The 16,545-nt window shown below is 32.7% G+C and overlaps 1 protein-coding gene across 3 annotated transcripts in view; it reads right to left on the reverse strand.

The window, feature by feature from the left end:
- The window catches only part of ZFAND3 (zinc finger AN1-type containing 3), a 287,184-nt gene that overhangs the window by 194,450 nt on the left and 76,189 nt on the right, over window positions 1–16,545 (reverse strand). For all 3 annotated transcript variants that reach the window (XM_074311034.1, XM_074311033.1, XM_074311035.1), the window contains one exon: window positions 9,764–9,804. In XM_074311034.1, coding sequence (XP_074167135.1) covers window positions 9,764–9,804 — 41 coding nt within the window. The remainder of the gene's footprint in view (window positions 1–9,763; window positions 9,805–16,545) is intronic.

The raw sequence follows: 16,545 nt of genomic DNA on the forward strand, positions 1-16,545 counted from the left end.
ATACTTTTAGAAAACAGAATCTGAAGAACAAATAACATATAAAAGACATGAAACTAGGAGTTGTTTTAACATACTAGATAACACAACTGGAATCCCAAAGGTTCACAATAGGATAGAATGATAAGCCAAATGTAAAAAGATTTAATAAGAATACCTAACTCCTAACAAATACGTTTTTAAAAAATTATTTAAGTACAGACCAAAAAAAGACATGATTAGAGAATAGTTCATATGGAAAAAAGCCAGTCAATTTAATTCACTGCAAACTTGCTGACTGAATAGTATAACAGTATCAAAAGAGGTAAGAGAATCTTAGGCTATATTATAGGAATTCTAGTATCCAAACATGGGAAGAGAGAATTAACAGAATGGAGCACAACCAAAAGGTCAACAAGTATAGAAAAATAAATCAAATTGAATTTTTTTTAAAAAGGAAGGAAAAAAATTCTCATATGAAGAAACTTCATATTAGGGAAAAAGTATGAAGGAGCTTTCAAGATATCAGAACCAGGAAGAATAGAATAGAAAAATTTTGGCTCTAAATAAAAAAAAAAACTTTCTAATAATTTGAATTGTTCTGAAATGTTTTAAGCTGTCCACTTTGACAATAACTTCCTACTATCAGAGGTTCTTCGATTAAAGGCTAATAGAAAAGTCATCATTTGGCAGCAATTTTTTAGAAGGCAATTATGTATTTGTGGGGATGGTACACCAAGCAACAACATTTTAGGCCCATTTAAATTTTGAAAATCTATAAGTGTTAATGATCCAAACTTCTGATCTTCCTCATTCATTTGGATTAACAATTCATCTGAAATTTGTAATTTTAGAAAGCTGTTAGAGATTCTTTAGAGATTAAGTGACCTATCCAGGGTATAAAAGACAAGAACATGAACCCAGATCACTAATTCAAAAGTCAACTATCTGTCCAACATGCTACACTGCCTCTCAAATTTATAAATAAAAATGAAACTGTCTCCCTTCTTCAATCAACAGCTCAACCAAGAAGGAAATATATAAATGTATTAGTTTTGTATGAAGTAGCTAAAGCAGTAGATCACAAGAGCTGAAGACATCATCTAGCCTAGGGCTTCTCAAACTTTTTCCACTTGCAAACCCCACCTTTTTTTACATGACCCCAGGCACATAGGTATATAAAATAAGTATACAAATCAAACATTTTCTGATAGTAAATCATAATTTTGAGACCACCTACATTCAGTCACAAAATTCCTATCTAAGGTTATTGTTTAAGTTTAAGAGGCTTTGATCAGCCCAATTCTCTACAGATTGGGGGGGAGGGGAGGAAGGCCCAGAGAGATAAAACAAATGCCCAAAGTCAGACTGGTAGCAAGTAGCCAATCTAGGATTTTAGTTCAGTTTCTGTGACTCCAAATCCAAAACTTAATTCTATTGTTGTACATTAGCTGCCTGATGGACCCAATTAACTCTTAAGAGGCACTAAGTTACTAGAAAGAGCACAGATAGAAAAGTTCTCCAGAACATCTATCTCCAAAATAATAATCTGGAACAATTTTATATACTACTTCAGAAAAGGCCCCCAGGTTTCACAGGAAGTTCCTCACCCACCTACTCACCAGAAAACTTCACTTAGCTCTTCTACCTAGTCATGTTACTTTTTCTCTATCTACTCATGAGAACATGAACATGTAACTTAATTATTTAATCTGGTAACTGAGCCTTTAAAATGTCTTTCTAATTTGATATACATTATCACTGAAAGTATTAACATAGAAATTAGGAAGGAAGCTAGAGAACAACATTCTAGGCTTTGAAGGGTTATTTCTATCAATTTGTTTGAATTAAGCTTATAACAGGCAGTTTTCTAAAAGAAACAATGTAGAGAATAAGAATAAAGCAAATGGAGATAATCAGAGCTACTTTGAAAAAGACACAAGAGCTATTGATTTCAACTTCCCTATTAATGGACCTAAAAGGCACTTTGCTTTTCTTGATATTTATCAGATAGTATTGAGACTGATTTCTTTTTAGAAAAGATCATTATTTTTGACATGATCTGCATAATATCTTCAAAAAAACCCCAACAAAACCTGCTTCATTTATCTCAAAGAGGACAGTGATTCACTAATAACTTAAATGCACTAATCACTTAGTCCTCAAACTAATGTGGCATCATTTTCTGGATACCAGGTGCTTATCAAGAGTTTCATTCTACTCACTATTTAAAACCTACTCTTAGTCACCATTTTATTGGGCAGTGCCAGTTCTTTCTAGGTCATGTCACTAAAGATATAGTTACCAGACTTCAAATAAGAGGTTTGAACCATAAGAGCCGGTGGCATTCTGAAACTCTACTTCAAAAATAGATAATGTATATCAATAACCTGGGCAAAAGAATTTTATGGAAAAAACAATAGAATAATCTGATGTTTGACAAATAGCAACAAGCTTCCTTTGTTTAAATGTGAGGTATTACAGAGGCACCCTGCTGACCTCTACTAATAATCAAGATGTTGCAGAAAGCATTTTGTTTTGCATTAATATTATGTTCAAAGAATGAAGAACATCTCCTGTTATAAATTAATACTTGAGAAATGAAAATTAAAGAAACTCTAAGACTTTATCTGCTATCCATTAAATTGGCAAAGGTGATAAGAAAGAAAATAAAGACTGGAGTGACTATGGAAAGACAGGCACAATAAAACTTTTTTTTTGGTAGAGCTATGAATGACAATTGGGACCACTTCAGAGAAACCTGGGAAGCCTTGCATGAATTGATATAGAATGATATGAGTAGAATGAAAACAATATTATTATATTATAGCAATACTATAAAAAAAAAAACCACTTTGATTTCATGATGAAATATGCTACCCATACCTCCTGACAGTGAAGTAGGACATAGACCAATGGATTCAGGGTGCAGACTGAGACATTTAAAAGAATAAATGAATGAATGAATATATCTACATATGTGTATATTTGTGAATCTATATATTTTATATATCTAAAACCAGTGTGCAAATTAGTTTTCTTTCAACATATTTTCCCATACATATTTGTTATAAAGGCTTTAATTTTTACTTTCTTTTTTCCCCAATAAGGGCAGAAAGGAATAGAGAAAATTAAAAATTTTTTTTTTCAATATATCATAATTATGTATGCCTATCAAGGTATTCAAGCCTATTCAATAATTTTATGAACTGAAACACTAAGAAATATAAATCTTTGAGTTTAGAATGTCAAATTATACAAGGTTATTTAGCAAAGATATAGGGTTTTAGATTCCTCATAATCGAAATATAAGCATGCTTTCTTAAGATTTTTATAGGTTTTTCTGCTATTAGCTCCTATTCAACTCTCAGTCATTACATATATAGTGTTATCTCAGTAACTGAAACTAATGTGGGACTCTATGAATTTATTAAAGATGTAAACTAAAGAATTTTTTTCAAAAAAATTTACAAAATACAAAAAAATAAAAAAAAATAAAAAAAACCCTAAGAAAATTTCTTCCCTTAGTGAGGGATTAAAGATGTGGAATGTTTTACATGTGGTTAGAAAGATGATATTGATTGGTTTTACTGAAGTTTTTTTTTTTAATTTTAAATTGTTGATTTAAAAAAAGAAATCCCTCATTTTAATCTTTCATTAAAAATATTAATTGCTGAGAAAAGGGCATATATTCTGAAATTAAGGTAGGATTAAAAGTAAAAAATCAATAATATATAAATGACTTGTCTTAAGACACTTATTAGTTATGTAATCCTGGGAGCAAGTCACTTAACCCTATTTGCCTCAGTTTCTTCATCTGTAAAATGATCAGGAGAAGGAAATAGCAAGCTACTCTAGTAGTTGCAAAGAAACTCCAATGGGGCCATGAGAAGTCTGATACAACTGAAAAACAAGTAATCTAAATTAATAAGCAAAAAAGCAGTATTTGTTATAAGTACATTAATTACATTTATAAATGTATACTTTTGGATAAAAGATACTGGAAAATAATTTATTTCTTTAATACTGTTAAAAATTCTTTCTGTAACTGTGCAAAACAAGAACTTTTTCTAAGGCTATATTATCATGATAAAGTCCAAATTATTACAAATTTCCATTTATTCTCACCAGATTAAAAAGGTTTTATTGTCTCTGTGTATTTTCTATAAAATCCACACATAAAAACATCCCAGAAGATGGAAAAATCCTTGCATAGGCTTTAAGTGATTCTTGTCTCTTCTCTTGGATTATTCTTGGACCTAAGGTGCTGAGACAGTTTTCTCAAGATATGTAAAAGTATGATTTTTGTGAGGGAGGAAACAGGAGGATTATCAAAAGGGGTATGAAATAAAGAAACTGAAAGAGAAATAACAGTGACAGAAGGAAAAGAAACATAAAAATTAGTTTTTAGGAAAATAAGTTAATAAGATAATCTTAGTGGCATCCTATGGAAGTATTTATCTATTCATTACCTCTTGGAGGAAACAAAACCATAACACTTCAGGATATGATTAAATTGATTTATCCAGACTACTTCAGAATTTCCTAGAGAATTTTAGTACAGTAATATTTTCAGGGTTAAAACTATAAAAAAGCAAAGCTCTTTAGAGAATGCGCGCGCCCCCCCCCCCCCCACACACACACATCCCATAAAGCTATTTAGGCAACTTCCAAATAAAGTCTAGTGCCTTCACCATTTAAAGAGAATAGTTGCCAATCTGGGAATTTCCCATGGTTAAATCCAAGTCAAAAAATAATTTTCAAGCCCAGGTACTGAAAGTAGACAACTGATAACTTAGACCTGGGAGAGATAGCAAATATATATTACAATCTAGGGGGGAAAAAAACAAACAATAGCATAAACAATTGATAAGTCCTTTTAAACATTAGTCACAATGGTTTCCTTTCAAGCCTCTCTAGGGCTACAACAATGAATTCAAATCCTTATTTTCTCCAAAGTTGATGGAAGTAACCAGAACTAGACATTCCTCTATAAAAAATGAACTGAAGGAAACTAGTTGCTAGGGTTTCACCTTCCCAAGCATTTGAGTAGCCTAAATGAATACAAAGGACTAATGACAACAAAAGAAAATGACTTATAAATGGTACTCACTTTGGGTATGTGCTTTCCTTTCAAGAGATTATTATTCCATCAGGAACTCTTATCCTTTTCCCATCTCCCTGCCTGATAAACTAGCAATAGCCTAACGCACTATTCTCATGAAAAATGGTGAATACACTTCTCTGCTCTACAGTTCAATAACACGATCAAAAGTATTTATGTACAAAGTATTTTCCACTACATAAATTTATTTCCAGAAGAAATTTCACAGATCTCACCAATCCACCTTGTTACATGAAGTTTTGTTTGTTTTTAAGCAATTTTTCACTTCACCTCTAAATTTCATGATCAACTAAAAAGTTTTACTAATATATACTAATACTAATACTAATGCAAACAAGATTAGAAGGGAAGTAACAAATTGGGAAAATATTTTTAAAAACAAAGGTTCTGACAAAGGTCTCATTTCCAAAATATATAGAGAACTGACCATAATTTATAAGAAACCGAACCATTCTCCAATTGATAAATGGTCAAAGGATATGAACAGACAATTCTCAGAGGAAGAAATTGAAACTATATCCACTCACATGAAAGAGTGTTCCAAATCACTACTGATCAGAGAAATGCAAATTAAGACCACTCTGAGATACCACTACACACCTGTCAGATTGGCTAAGATGACAGGAACAAATAATGACAAATGTTGGAGGGGATGTGGGGAAATTGGGACACTAATACATTGCTGGTGGAGTTGTGAAAGAATCCAGCCATTCTGGAGAGCAATCTGGAATTATGCCCAAAAAGTTATCAAACTGTGCATACCCTTTGACCCAGCAGCGCTACTACTGGGATTATATCCCAAAGAAATACTAAAGAGCGGAAAGAGACATATATGTGCCAAAAATGTTTGTGGCAGCTCTTTTTGTTGTAGCTAGAAACTGGAAGATGAATGGATGTCCATCAGTTGGAGAATGGTTGGGTAAATTGTGGTATATGAAGGTTATGGAATATTATTGCTCTGTAAGAAATGACCAGCAGGAGGAATATAGAGAGGCCTGGAGAGACTTAAATCAACTGATGCTGAGTGAAATGAGCAGAACCAGAAGATCACTGTACACTTCAACAACAATACTGTATGAGGATGTATTCTGATGGAAGTGGAAATCTTCAACATAAAGAAGATCCAACTCACTTCCAGTTGATCAATGATGGACAGAGGTAGCTACACCCAGAGAAGAAACACTGGGAGGGGAATGAAAATTGTTAGCACTAATATCTGTCTGCCCAGGTTGCATGTACCTTCGGATTCTAATGTTTATTGTGCAACAAGAAAATGATATTCGCACACATGTATTGTACCTAGACTATATTGTAACACATGTAAAATGTATGGTATTGCCTGTCGTCGGGGGGAGGGAATAGAGGGAGGGGGGGGTAATTTGGAAAAATGAATACAAGGGATAATATTATAAAATATATATATATATATAATAAAAAAAAAAGAAAGAAAAAAAATAAAATAAAATAAACTATTTCATGATCATTGATTTGGAGTCTGACAAAAATAAGTTTCATACTATGCACTCTTCTCCACTACAATGTTTCACAATTCTGATTTTTCCTACGATTTACCCCAGATAAACTCACCAAATGAGACTTTCAGATTGACTACTGTTCCTTCTCTCCCCAGCTAACTACATTCAAGAAATTGAGGAGATAGGAAGGGGGGAGGGGAAAGAATGACTCCTATAGGGAAGACATGGAATTCCTTATTCTAGAATGAAGATTACTCCCATAATGAAGAATAACTCCCTTAAAATTCTAAACACCAATGATTTCAAGGAAAATTTGAACAGTCAACAAATGCCATGAAACTGCCAAAAAACAAAGATCTGTGGCCTAAAGAAGAAACAAGAAACAACCAAACTTTTTAAAAGGGGGGAAAAAAAAAAAAAGAAATCCAAATTACAATAGTTTTTTTGGGAGGGAAATATTAATTTAAAATTTTTTTATCTGTTTCAATAAAGACCAATACTAATTAACTGTAATTTGGAGAACTTAAAAGTAGAGCAAAGTATTCAAAAGTAATAGGTGGCACAATGGGCAGCTAAATAGCTCAGTGGATAGAGAATCCACCTGAAGTCAGGAAGACCTGAGTTCAAATGGGGCTTCAGACACTTAACAGTTCCTAGCTGTGTGACCCTGAGCAAGTCACTTAAACCCAACTGCCTTGGCCAAAAAAAAAAAAAAAAGGTAACTGACTCTTCCAAAAGCCATGCTCATAAAGGGAATATCTTAGACAAAGTTTCAACATAAAAAGAAATATATATTCAAGGTTAAAGTTTATTATCAGTGAAGATCCATTTATTTACATTTGTGACATATGTTCAGGTTCCAAAAAATATATAATTATATTTATGTAAAATATCAGGAAGTGAATTAACTGTTGTGTCTATTGTGAAAGTTGGCAAAAGAACTTTTCCTTAGAAAATGATAATAAACCATTAAAAAATTCTCGAATTTTCAGCAGGTTGAAAACATTGACTTTTACTATACTCACCATGGCATATTGTGTTCATTCATTTTCCAGTCATAGCTGACCCTTCATGACCTCATTTGGGGTGATCTTGGCAAAGAAACTAGAGTGGTTTGCCATTTCCTTCTCTAGCTTATTTTACAGATAAGAAAATTGAAGCAAACAAAGTAACTTGCCTAGAATCATACAGCTAGGAAGTATCTGAGGTCACATATGAACTCAGGTCTTATTCCATGGACAGAACTGTATCCATTTTTGCCACATAGCTCTTCCTTGCCATACTATCGAACATTCTTCATGACCTCTCTTTGCTAGTTAACATGTTGGCCTCCCTTTTCTCCTGAATAATCTCTTCTTTCTGGATTTTTGAGGCACCACTCTTTCCTATTTCTCCTCCTATCAGAGTGCTCCTTGCTCAGTCTCCTCTGATCAGTTCTCATTCAGGTAACACCAATCTAATCATAAGGTATTCTCAACAGGATTCTCTCCCATGTTCTCTTTTCTTCTCTTCTCCCTCAAGTCTATCTATCCAGACATAACTTCTTGACTTCTAGTCTCATATTTCTAAATGCCTTTCAGAAATCTCAAACTATGAGTTCACATTTTAAACTCTATATTCAAAACTGAGTTCAGTATATCTTTCACTCCAACATTTCCAAATTTCACAGAATACCATGATCCTTAGTCTGTCAGGCTTTCACTATTTTTCAAATCACAATTTTTCTTACTTTCTTACTTTCCCCTACCCTAATCCCAGTACCTAAATCTGGGGGCAATGCCTGTCAATTTCACCTTTGCAACATTTCTTTACTATTCCCCCTTCTCTCTTATACTGCCACTGCCCTGATGAGAATCCTCATCCCCTCATGTCTGGACTATTTTAACAGCCTGCTGGTGTGTCTATCTGTCTCAAGTCTCTCCCCATTCTGATCCATCCTCCTTTTAGCTACAAAAGTGATTTTCCTGTAGCACAGATCCAACTATATTATTCCTCTATTCCACAAGTTCCCCTGGGCTCCCTAATTCCTGCCCTTCATAGTCTAACCCGCTTTTACCTTTCTAATCTTTTTATACCTTGGCTTCTCAAATATATGAGCTTCAATCTAGTGACACCACCACCCTCCTAGCTGTTCCATGAACATTCCATCTCTCAGTTCCGAGAATTTTGGGGGGCTGCCTTCCATGCCTGGAATGCACTCTCTCCTGGTTTCCCTGGTTTCCTTATAATCCCAATTAAAATATTCTCAAACTCTGTTAATTCCAATGTCTTCCCTTCTTACTGTTCCTATTTATACTGCACATAATTGGTTTGTTCACTTGCTGTATATACCCTATTAGATCGAAGGGTAGAATTGCCTTTTGTCCTTTTTGGCAATCCCAGCACTTAGCACAATGCCTGCACAATGTAGATGCTAAATAAATAATTATTGATTGACATCTAGAGGTTCCAAGATTATAGTGTAATACTGAGATTATTTTCTCATGGAAAATCGAAAAGAATACAATTAAAGTAAGTGCAAATGAAGTGGGGGGAAAAATGGAAATTAATTTTAATACAATGAGACTCAACATTGGATATGAAGGGCCTCATTTGGTGATAGAGATTCACAGACCAATAAGTCAAACTATCCAAAATTTTAAAACTCTTTTAAAGGAACTTTAGAGAGTATCTCATCCAATCCATTCCCCCACTCAACAAGAATGCGCACACCCACACACAGACACACAACTTTTTATTTTAATAAATGAGGAAAATGACCCAGAAAAGAGAAATGAATTGTTGTTCATGATCAAACAGTAAACTGTTTACATTGAGGGAAGACAGCATTCCTCATTATGGAGTTAATTATTCAAATCAGGATGACAGGAAATATTGTCATATTAAAATTAAAGAGTTTTATAGTTCAAGGTCATATTAGACACATCTGTAAACTCTACACCAAGTAAAATGTGATTGGTCCATATAAACAAGAGAATCTTATATTTTTTATACATTGAAGACTGTATCAACAATACTAAGCAAATAAATGAAGCAACAAAGTGAGGAGCATCTGATTTCACACAAACACTAAGAAAACAAAACCCCATGCATATACCCAAAAGAAGCACCAACCATATGATTTAGATTGTCTAACAATAACAAATAATAAACAAAACAAAAACAAACCACCTTGTACTGCACTTACCAGCAAAGCATTTGGAACAGAGATTCATAGTCTTGCTGGACCTGGGGCAAAAAAAAAGAAAAAAAGAAAAGAGCTAAAAATTCAGTATCATTCTAATCAATACACAAGGATTTTGAAGGGTAGGTATGCAGAATATTTTCTGGCCAGGCACCTAGACTCTAATAAGCAAACAACAAGTCACTTCAGGGCAAAGGAAAACTTTTTTTCCATTTTTCCCCCTTGCAAACTTGTTACTCAATTCTTTTCTAAAGCATAAATAAGCAGCTTTTAATAATAAGTAGCACCTTAAGTGCTACTTATTAAGGAGTTCAAAATACACAACCAACAATTCCCAAAAATTTTAAAGACATCAAATAAGACAACAAATGTCTGATTATTATCACAATAGTACTGTTTTCTGTACTTAAAAAACATGTTATAAGTTAGACCCGCAGGGGAAAATATTCTTTATAAAAGTCTCTAAAAGATACAGGGAAAAGGAAAAGTCATCCTTGGGACAAGGTAAAAACTTTCACTAGATTCAGAACTTAAAGTTTTTACTTTCTATATCTATTCATTTACCAAACAAGAATTTTCTCTTCTGAAAATAGCTGAATCTATACGTTTCTCTCTATTTCAGGGTTTTACCATAACAAAATTAGTACCATTTTTTTCTTCTTTTGCAAAATTATTTTCCATCTCCACTACTCTGAACATATCACAACTCTACACCATGTTCCCATACTTTCCTATCCCCAATTAAATCAAATCAAATGCTTTTCAAACTCTCAACCAGAGGGCCTAATTGTTCCAATTATCATTCTAAGGAATGATGGTCCCTCTTACCTTTTTTGAATTGCAAGGGACCAAAGGCTAGCCCCCAAGTCTTACCAGATCTCAGATTTAGAATTTAGAAACTGATTAAAGCATTCATTTTATAAATCAAAAAACAGGTACCGAGGCCTAGCAGCCCAGAAGGTGACTCATACAGGTGGGAAACAATAGAACCTAAGACTTAAACTTAGCTCCCAGGACTAAATGTTCAGCATTCTTTTTGACCTGTCCCCAACCTTGTTCTTGGCTGACACCTAAACAGACAAATTTGCCTTATAACTGTACATATTTTAATCTGAAAAATAATTAAAATATAAAACAAACTTTAAAAGAAAAATTAAACATGAAGTTATGTTCAATGAAGGCTAGTTTTTACCATTTATCCTTCCCATAAATTTGACTTAATTTAAAATCCATCTTCCACGAAGTTATTCCTTACTAAATTAACCCTACACCTCAATTCCAAATAAATAAATTCCAAAATTGTATCCACATAACTATGACAGAAATTAATGAATTTTTAAAGCATGTTAAGTGCTTGTTGAACAATAGGGATATGGAAGGGAGAGAAGGGCAATTTCTGCTCTCAAGAAGCTAACATTACAATAGAGGATACCACATATGGTATGGAAGGTTTCGGTGGAAAATCAGATGGAATCATCCCATGGTTGTTTTTTTATGGTTGTCCTTGAGTCATTTCAGTTCTGTTAGACTCTTTATGACCCCATCTGGGATTTTCTTAGCAAAGAGACTAGAGTGGTTTGCCATTTCCTTATTCATCTCTATCTGATCTGATTATCTCATCTGATAGATAAGGAAATGGCATAAATAGGGTTAAGCAACTTGCCCAGGGTCACACAATTAATACTTGTCTGAAGATGGATTTGCACTCAGGAAGATGATTGTTTCTAACTCTAAGCCATAGTACCACTTAACTGCTTACCTAGGAACCAAAGCAAGTGATGACTTGTTCTACAATGTTATTTCCAATGATAAAAATTATTATCCATTTCTAACATTGAACCATTTAATAGTAACAAGGACTGATGACAAAAAGATTCTTTTTTGATTTATCAATAGCACCCTACAGGAGCATTATTTCTTCATGGGGATATAGTAATACTCTTGTTTTTCTATACTAATTTTTTTATGTTGCCCTCTTAAGGACTAAATTTATTGAAGTCAAACTATATTATTTAATTATATGTTTCAGGGAGCACTTGAGAAATAGTCTCTTAACTTCGTATAAAAGCTTTTTGATACTGCCAGACTCTTAAGATTTCATTCTGACTCAGATTAGAGGTCTGAATTTGTGGTAGGATAGGGCCCACTTCAATGTGAACATTCTCCCAGTCATCATTAGAAGTGTTCACACTAGCTTAAGAAGGTTGGTAGATAGATCTCAAAAAGATAAGAACTTTGTTGTCAGTCATTCTACCTTTCCCTGAAGTTCCTGTCAATTAGGCAAAGGAAAAAGAAAAAAATGTTATTAAATGACATAAATGCCTATACTAGGAATGGCCTAAATCTGTGACATAGAATCACCAATCTGCTTATGCCCTAAAAACTAAATCTAAAAGGAATCCCTCATAATTTTATAAAAATTTTAACACTAAAACAAATTCAGTATATTAGAAACTTTATTTCCTAGGACCATGTCACATTTAGGATAGGCTAGTTTTTCTTAAGGCCCTACTTCAAAAAGATAAATAAAACTGTCCTCAAGATTTTATTGGCTCAGGTTTAAAAGGCTACATTTTTGGTATCCCAAATTAAAGAACCTCAAGAACTTTAGGGACTGATTACAGACTGCTTAAGCCTGATGACTAACACCAAAACAGGAAAATTATATTCATCTGAATCCAGAATGCTTACTTGATGAATTAGCCTGTGCTTTCCTATGAATGTCTTTCTCCCCCTATGATTAAGAAAAGCTCATTTTGTTAACAATTAGTAGTATCTAACTTTGTTCCAATTGTGAATCTGTAGACCCTGACTTGATCTAATGAAAAGTGGCTACTCACTCTCAACTTGGACACAAAATACTGCCCCACCATGATATGTCTGCCAAACCTAAAACATAATAGAATTATGGTAACAAAAAAATTCACATTTTTATTGTCCATTTCGAATTTATGTTTCTAACTATATAAAGCATTGCTTTGGTAGTTACATTGGTATGGTGGTAAATAAATTAAGTACTATTGTCATTTTTATCACAATTGTTGAACCTATTCTCATAAACAATGACTACTTCCCCAATTATTTAGAATTGTCTTTATTTCTGATTTGTTTGTAATTGTATTCATATAAATTCTGTATAGGTACATTAGATTCCCAATATTTTATACAGTTGATAGTTTTTTAATGAAATTTCCCTTCTGGTTTTTGCTGATAATATACAGAAATGCTAATGTTTATGTGGGTTTTTTATAATTATTCAATTTTGATCAGTTGTTGTTTTAATTATTTTTTTAAGTTGACTTTCCAGGATTCTATAAAGAAACTATAATAGTAACTGCAAAAATCACTATCTTGTTTCCTCTTTTAAGTTCCTTGAAGGCAAGGGCTGCCAAGATTATGTCTGGCAGATCTACCAAAGTGCTTAGTAAATATTTGATTGATGCTTTGGCTATACTTATTTCCCTCAATTTATTTTTTTTGGTCTTATTTGTAGACTACTATAGAATTATAATATATAATAAATATAATATAATTAATATAATAAAATTATAGAATTTCTAGCAAAAAATAAAAGTGATTACAGATATCCTTGCTTTACCCTTGATCTCACTGGAAAGGGCTTTAATTTATCCTCATACTACACTAAATTCAGGCTCTGGATTTAGATAAATACTATTTATTAAATTGAGGAAAGAACCATTTATTTTTATGCTTTCTAGTGTTTTTAGTGAAAATAGGTATTATATATCTTACCAAAAGTTATTTTATATCTATTTATGTAATCATAATTAATATGTTCAATTATGTCCCCTAATATAGAACCAAGCTTTCATTTCTAATATAAACCCAACCTGATCAAAAAGTATAATTTTTATGATATATCACAGTAGCCTACTCATTAATATATGACCAAAAATTTTCTAAATCGATTCCTTATCGAGACTGGTCTATAAGAAGCTTCTTTCCCTGTTTTGATTCTCCATGGTTTAGCTATCAAAAACAGTATTTGTATCATAAAAATTAATTTAAGATCACTTTTTTCTATTTTTTTCAAATAACTTTTGGTATTACAATTAATGATTTTTTAAAATGTTTACATAGAGTTCATTTGTAAATCAGGTGCCAATTTTTTCTCCTTCTTTTGGGAGCTCATTCATGAATTATTCATTGAGTATTTATGAAGCTTTTGTTCTTTTCACCCAGGGCTTTCATATTTTTGTTAATATTTAATCAATTTCATTTAGGTTGCCAGTTTAATTAGCACATAATTAGGCCAAAATGCTAATATTTCCTTTATTACCTCTTTATTTGGTGGTAATTCCCTTTTCATTTTTCACAAGAGCAATTTTGTTTTCCTTTTTGAACCAAATTAACCGATTTACAAATTTTATTATTGTTTAAAACCACCTTCTGGGTTTTGATTTATCCAATGGTTTTATTTGCAATTTTGTTCATTTCTTTTTGACTTTCTATTTTTCTGTTATGCACTTAATTTTTGTTTTAATTTTCATAAGTGAAATAGTCTAGGTACACAATATATAAAAACAAAACAAGCAATAGTTGTGTTTTGAGAAGCCCGAAGAGTTCAGATGAGGTGAGAATTCACTATTAAATAAAATCCATTTGAAAAATGTTAAATCAATGTCACACCATATACCAAAAAAAGCTCCAAATGGATACATAACTTTGATATAAAGAATAACATCATAAGCAAATTAAGAGAGAAAAAGAAATTATCTATTAGATCTATGGATAGGGAAAGAGTTTATGATCTAGTAGAGAGATACAGAACATCACAGACAATAAGATAATTTTGATTAAACATATTAAATTTTTGCACAAACAAAACCAATCCAACTAAAATTCAAAGAGAAGCTAATAAATAATCAATAGTAATTGTGATCTGCATAGTTTATATAACTTCAAATTTCCTGAAAATTCTGTGGCATCAAAAGGAAATGTATGAAATTAAGAAAGGTTAATATGTCTCTTTTGTATTCCTCCAATGTTGGAAGACTTTAGAAATAAATTATGCTGTTGTCCAGACATTTTCAGTTGTATCCAACTCTTTCTGAACCCATTTAATATTGGCAAAGATACCAGAGTAGTTTGTCATTTCTCTCTCAAGCTCATTTTACAGATGAGGAAACTGAGGCAGAGTTAAGTTGCCCATAACAGTTAACTGTCTGAGGTCATATTTGAACTCATGGAGTTTTCCTGACTCCAGGTTTGGCACACTTCCACTGTGCCACCTAGAAGCCTTAGAAAATACATATATAGATCAACAAGCTACATATAAAGCTATAGAATAAGATATATATACATATGAACAACAGAACTAGTCAAAAATTTCATTCTAATGTCAAGTTATCTCACACATCCCTCCTTTCTCCATTGTTGCAAAAGTTATGAGGAATTCCTAAATATTGAGTCAGCTTCCTGTTAACTTGGGAGAAAAAGCTATTATCTCACCCTGACCTCGAGTCCTCAGCAGAAAATTGCTGGTTCCATGTCAGTTCTATGGGAACCCTGAGGCTCCCCATAGACAATAAGAAACCAAAAGTTGGCACAAGGTTCCCAAGGGAAGGATTTTTTTTCTTGTTGCTAGGACAACCTGAGAAGCAAGCTATGATGTAGTCCTTGTCTCTTGTCCAAACAATATCAAAGAGAGCCAGAGGGAATTGACAAGGCTGCTACTTTTCTTGTTCCCTTGCTCCAAAAGGCATAGTGGGGAGTAGGCAGAGGGAATTCAAGTCAACTTATATTCATCACCAAATGCCACAGTTTTAACACCTAAATTCCCCTCCCAAAAAATGGCACAGTAGAATTTCCCAATTGTCCTCTTGATCTCACAATTATACCTAAATCTAAGCATAAAAAGAAGGCAATGAGATTTATTAAGTGATTATTATGTGCTAGATAATGTGAAAGGAGTTGAGAAGAGGCAAAGAGAGAAACTCCATGTCCATCAAGGAAAGAGCTTACATTCTAATTGGGCAAAATACTCTGAAAAGGTATTATCTGTAAGGTAAATTCACTCCACAACTCTGGAGTTAGAGAACAAAATTATAGTGTATATGATTACCGAGAGATTAATTTTTTGGAGAAAAAAAGGGACTATGAATGTCACTGTTTTGCACCGTGCTAAAAAGCTCTTGTATTTCAAGTGTCTTTCAGAAAACTGTCACAATTCATATGGTTGTCAAATACGATAAACTTGGGAATAAAAACAAAATGATACCAACATCAACTAAATAAGGAAAGAGAAAGAACATTAGACCACAGAATCAAAAGATCCGAGTTTTGGTTCTAATTAATTATTATATATAAATAATAAGCTAATGTGTTAGCTTAAGTTCAATTTCTGTATTTTTAAGGATTATGCTACTTAAACTACCTGCTTAATAGGTTTCCTATAAAAAAAAATTTCTTTGTTAAATTGCTCAGGATATTGTAAGTGATTGACAGTTGACAGAATTTCCTTACTGATGGTAAAAATACCTTTAAGATCAAGTACATTGTTCTAGTATATTTTTTCCCAACAGAATATAATTGGTTCAGAAAATATGCATTTGTTTTAATTCAGAATCAATCTACATAAAGCTCAATGCATTAAGGGAATCCAAATTGTTTTATAATTGTTAAATACACTAATGAATTCTCACACCGTCTTCTCACACAAAATAGAATGTAAGCCTAGAAACAGAATTCTGAACATGGACCTTCAGGATTACTTCAGAGAAAATCTACCAGCTATTATCTATATAATTGCAACTTAAAAAGCC

This window comes from Sminthopsis crassicaudata, chromosome 4, assembly GCF_048593235.1.
Source record: "Sminthopsis crassicaudata isolate SCR6 chromosome 4, ASM4859323v1, whole genome shotgun sequence".
NCBI classification, from domain to species: Eukaryota; Metazoa; Chordata; class Mammalia; order Dasyuromorphia; family Dasyuridae; genus Sminthopsis; species Sminthopsis crassicaudata.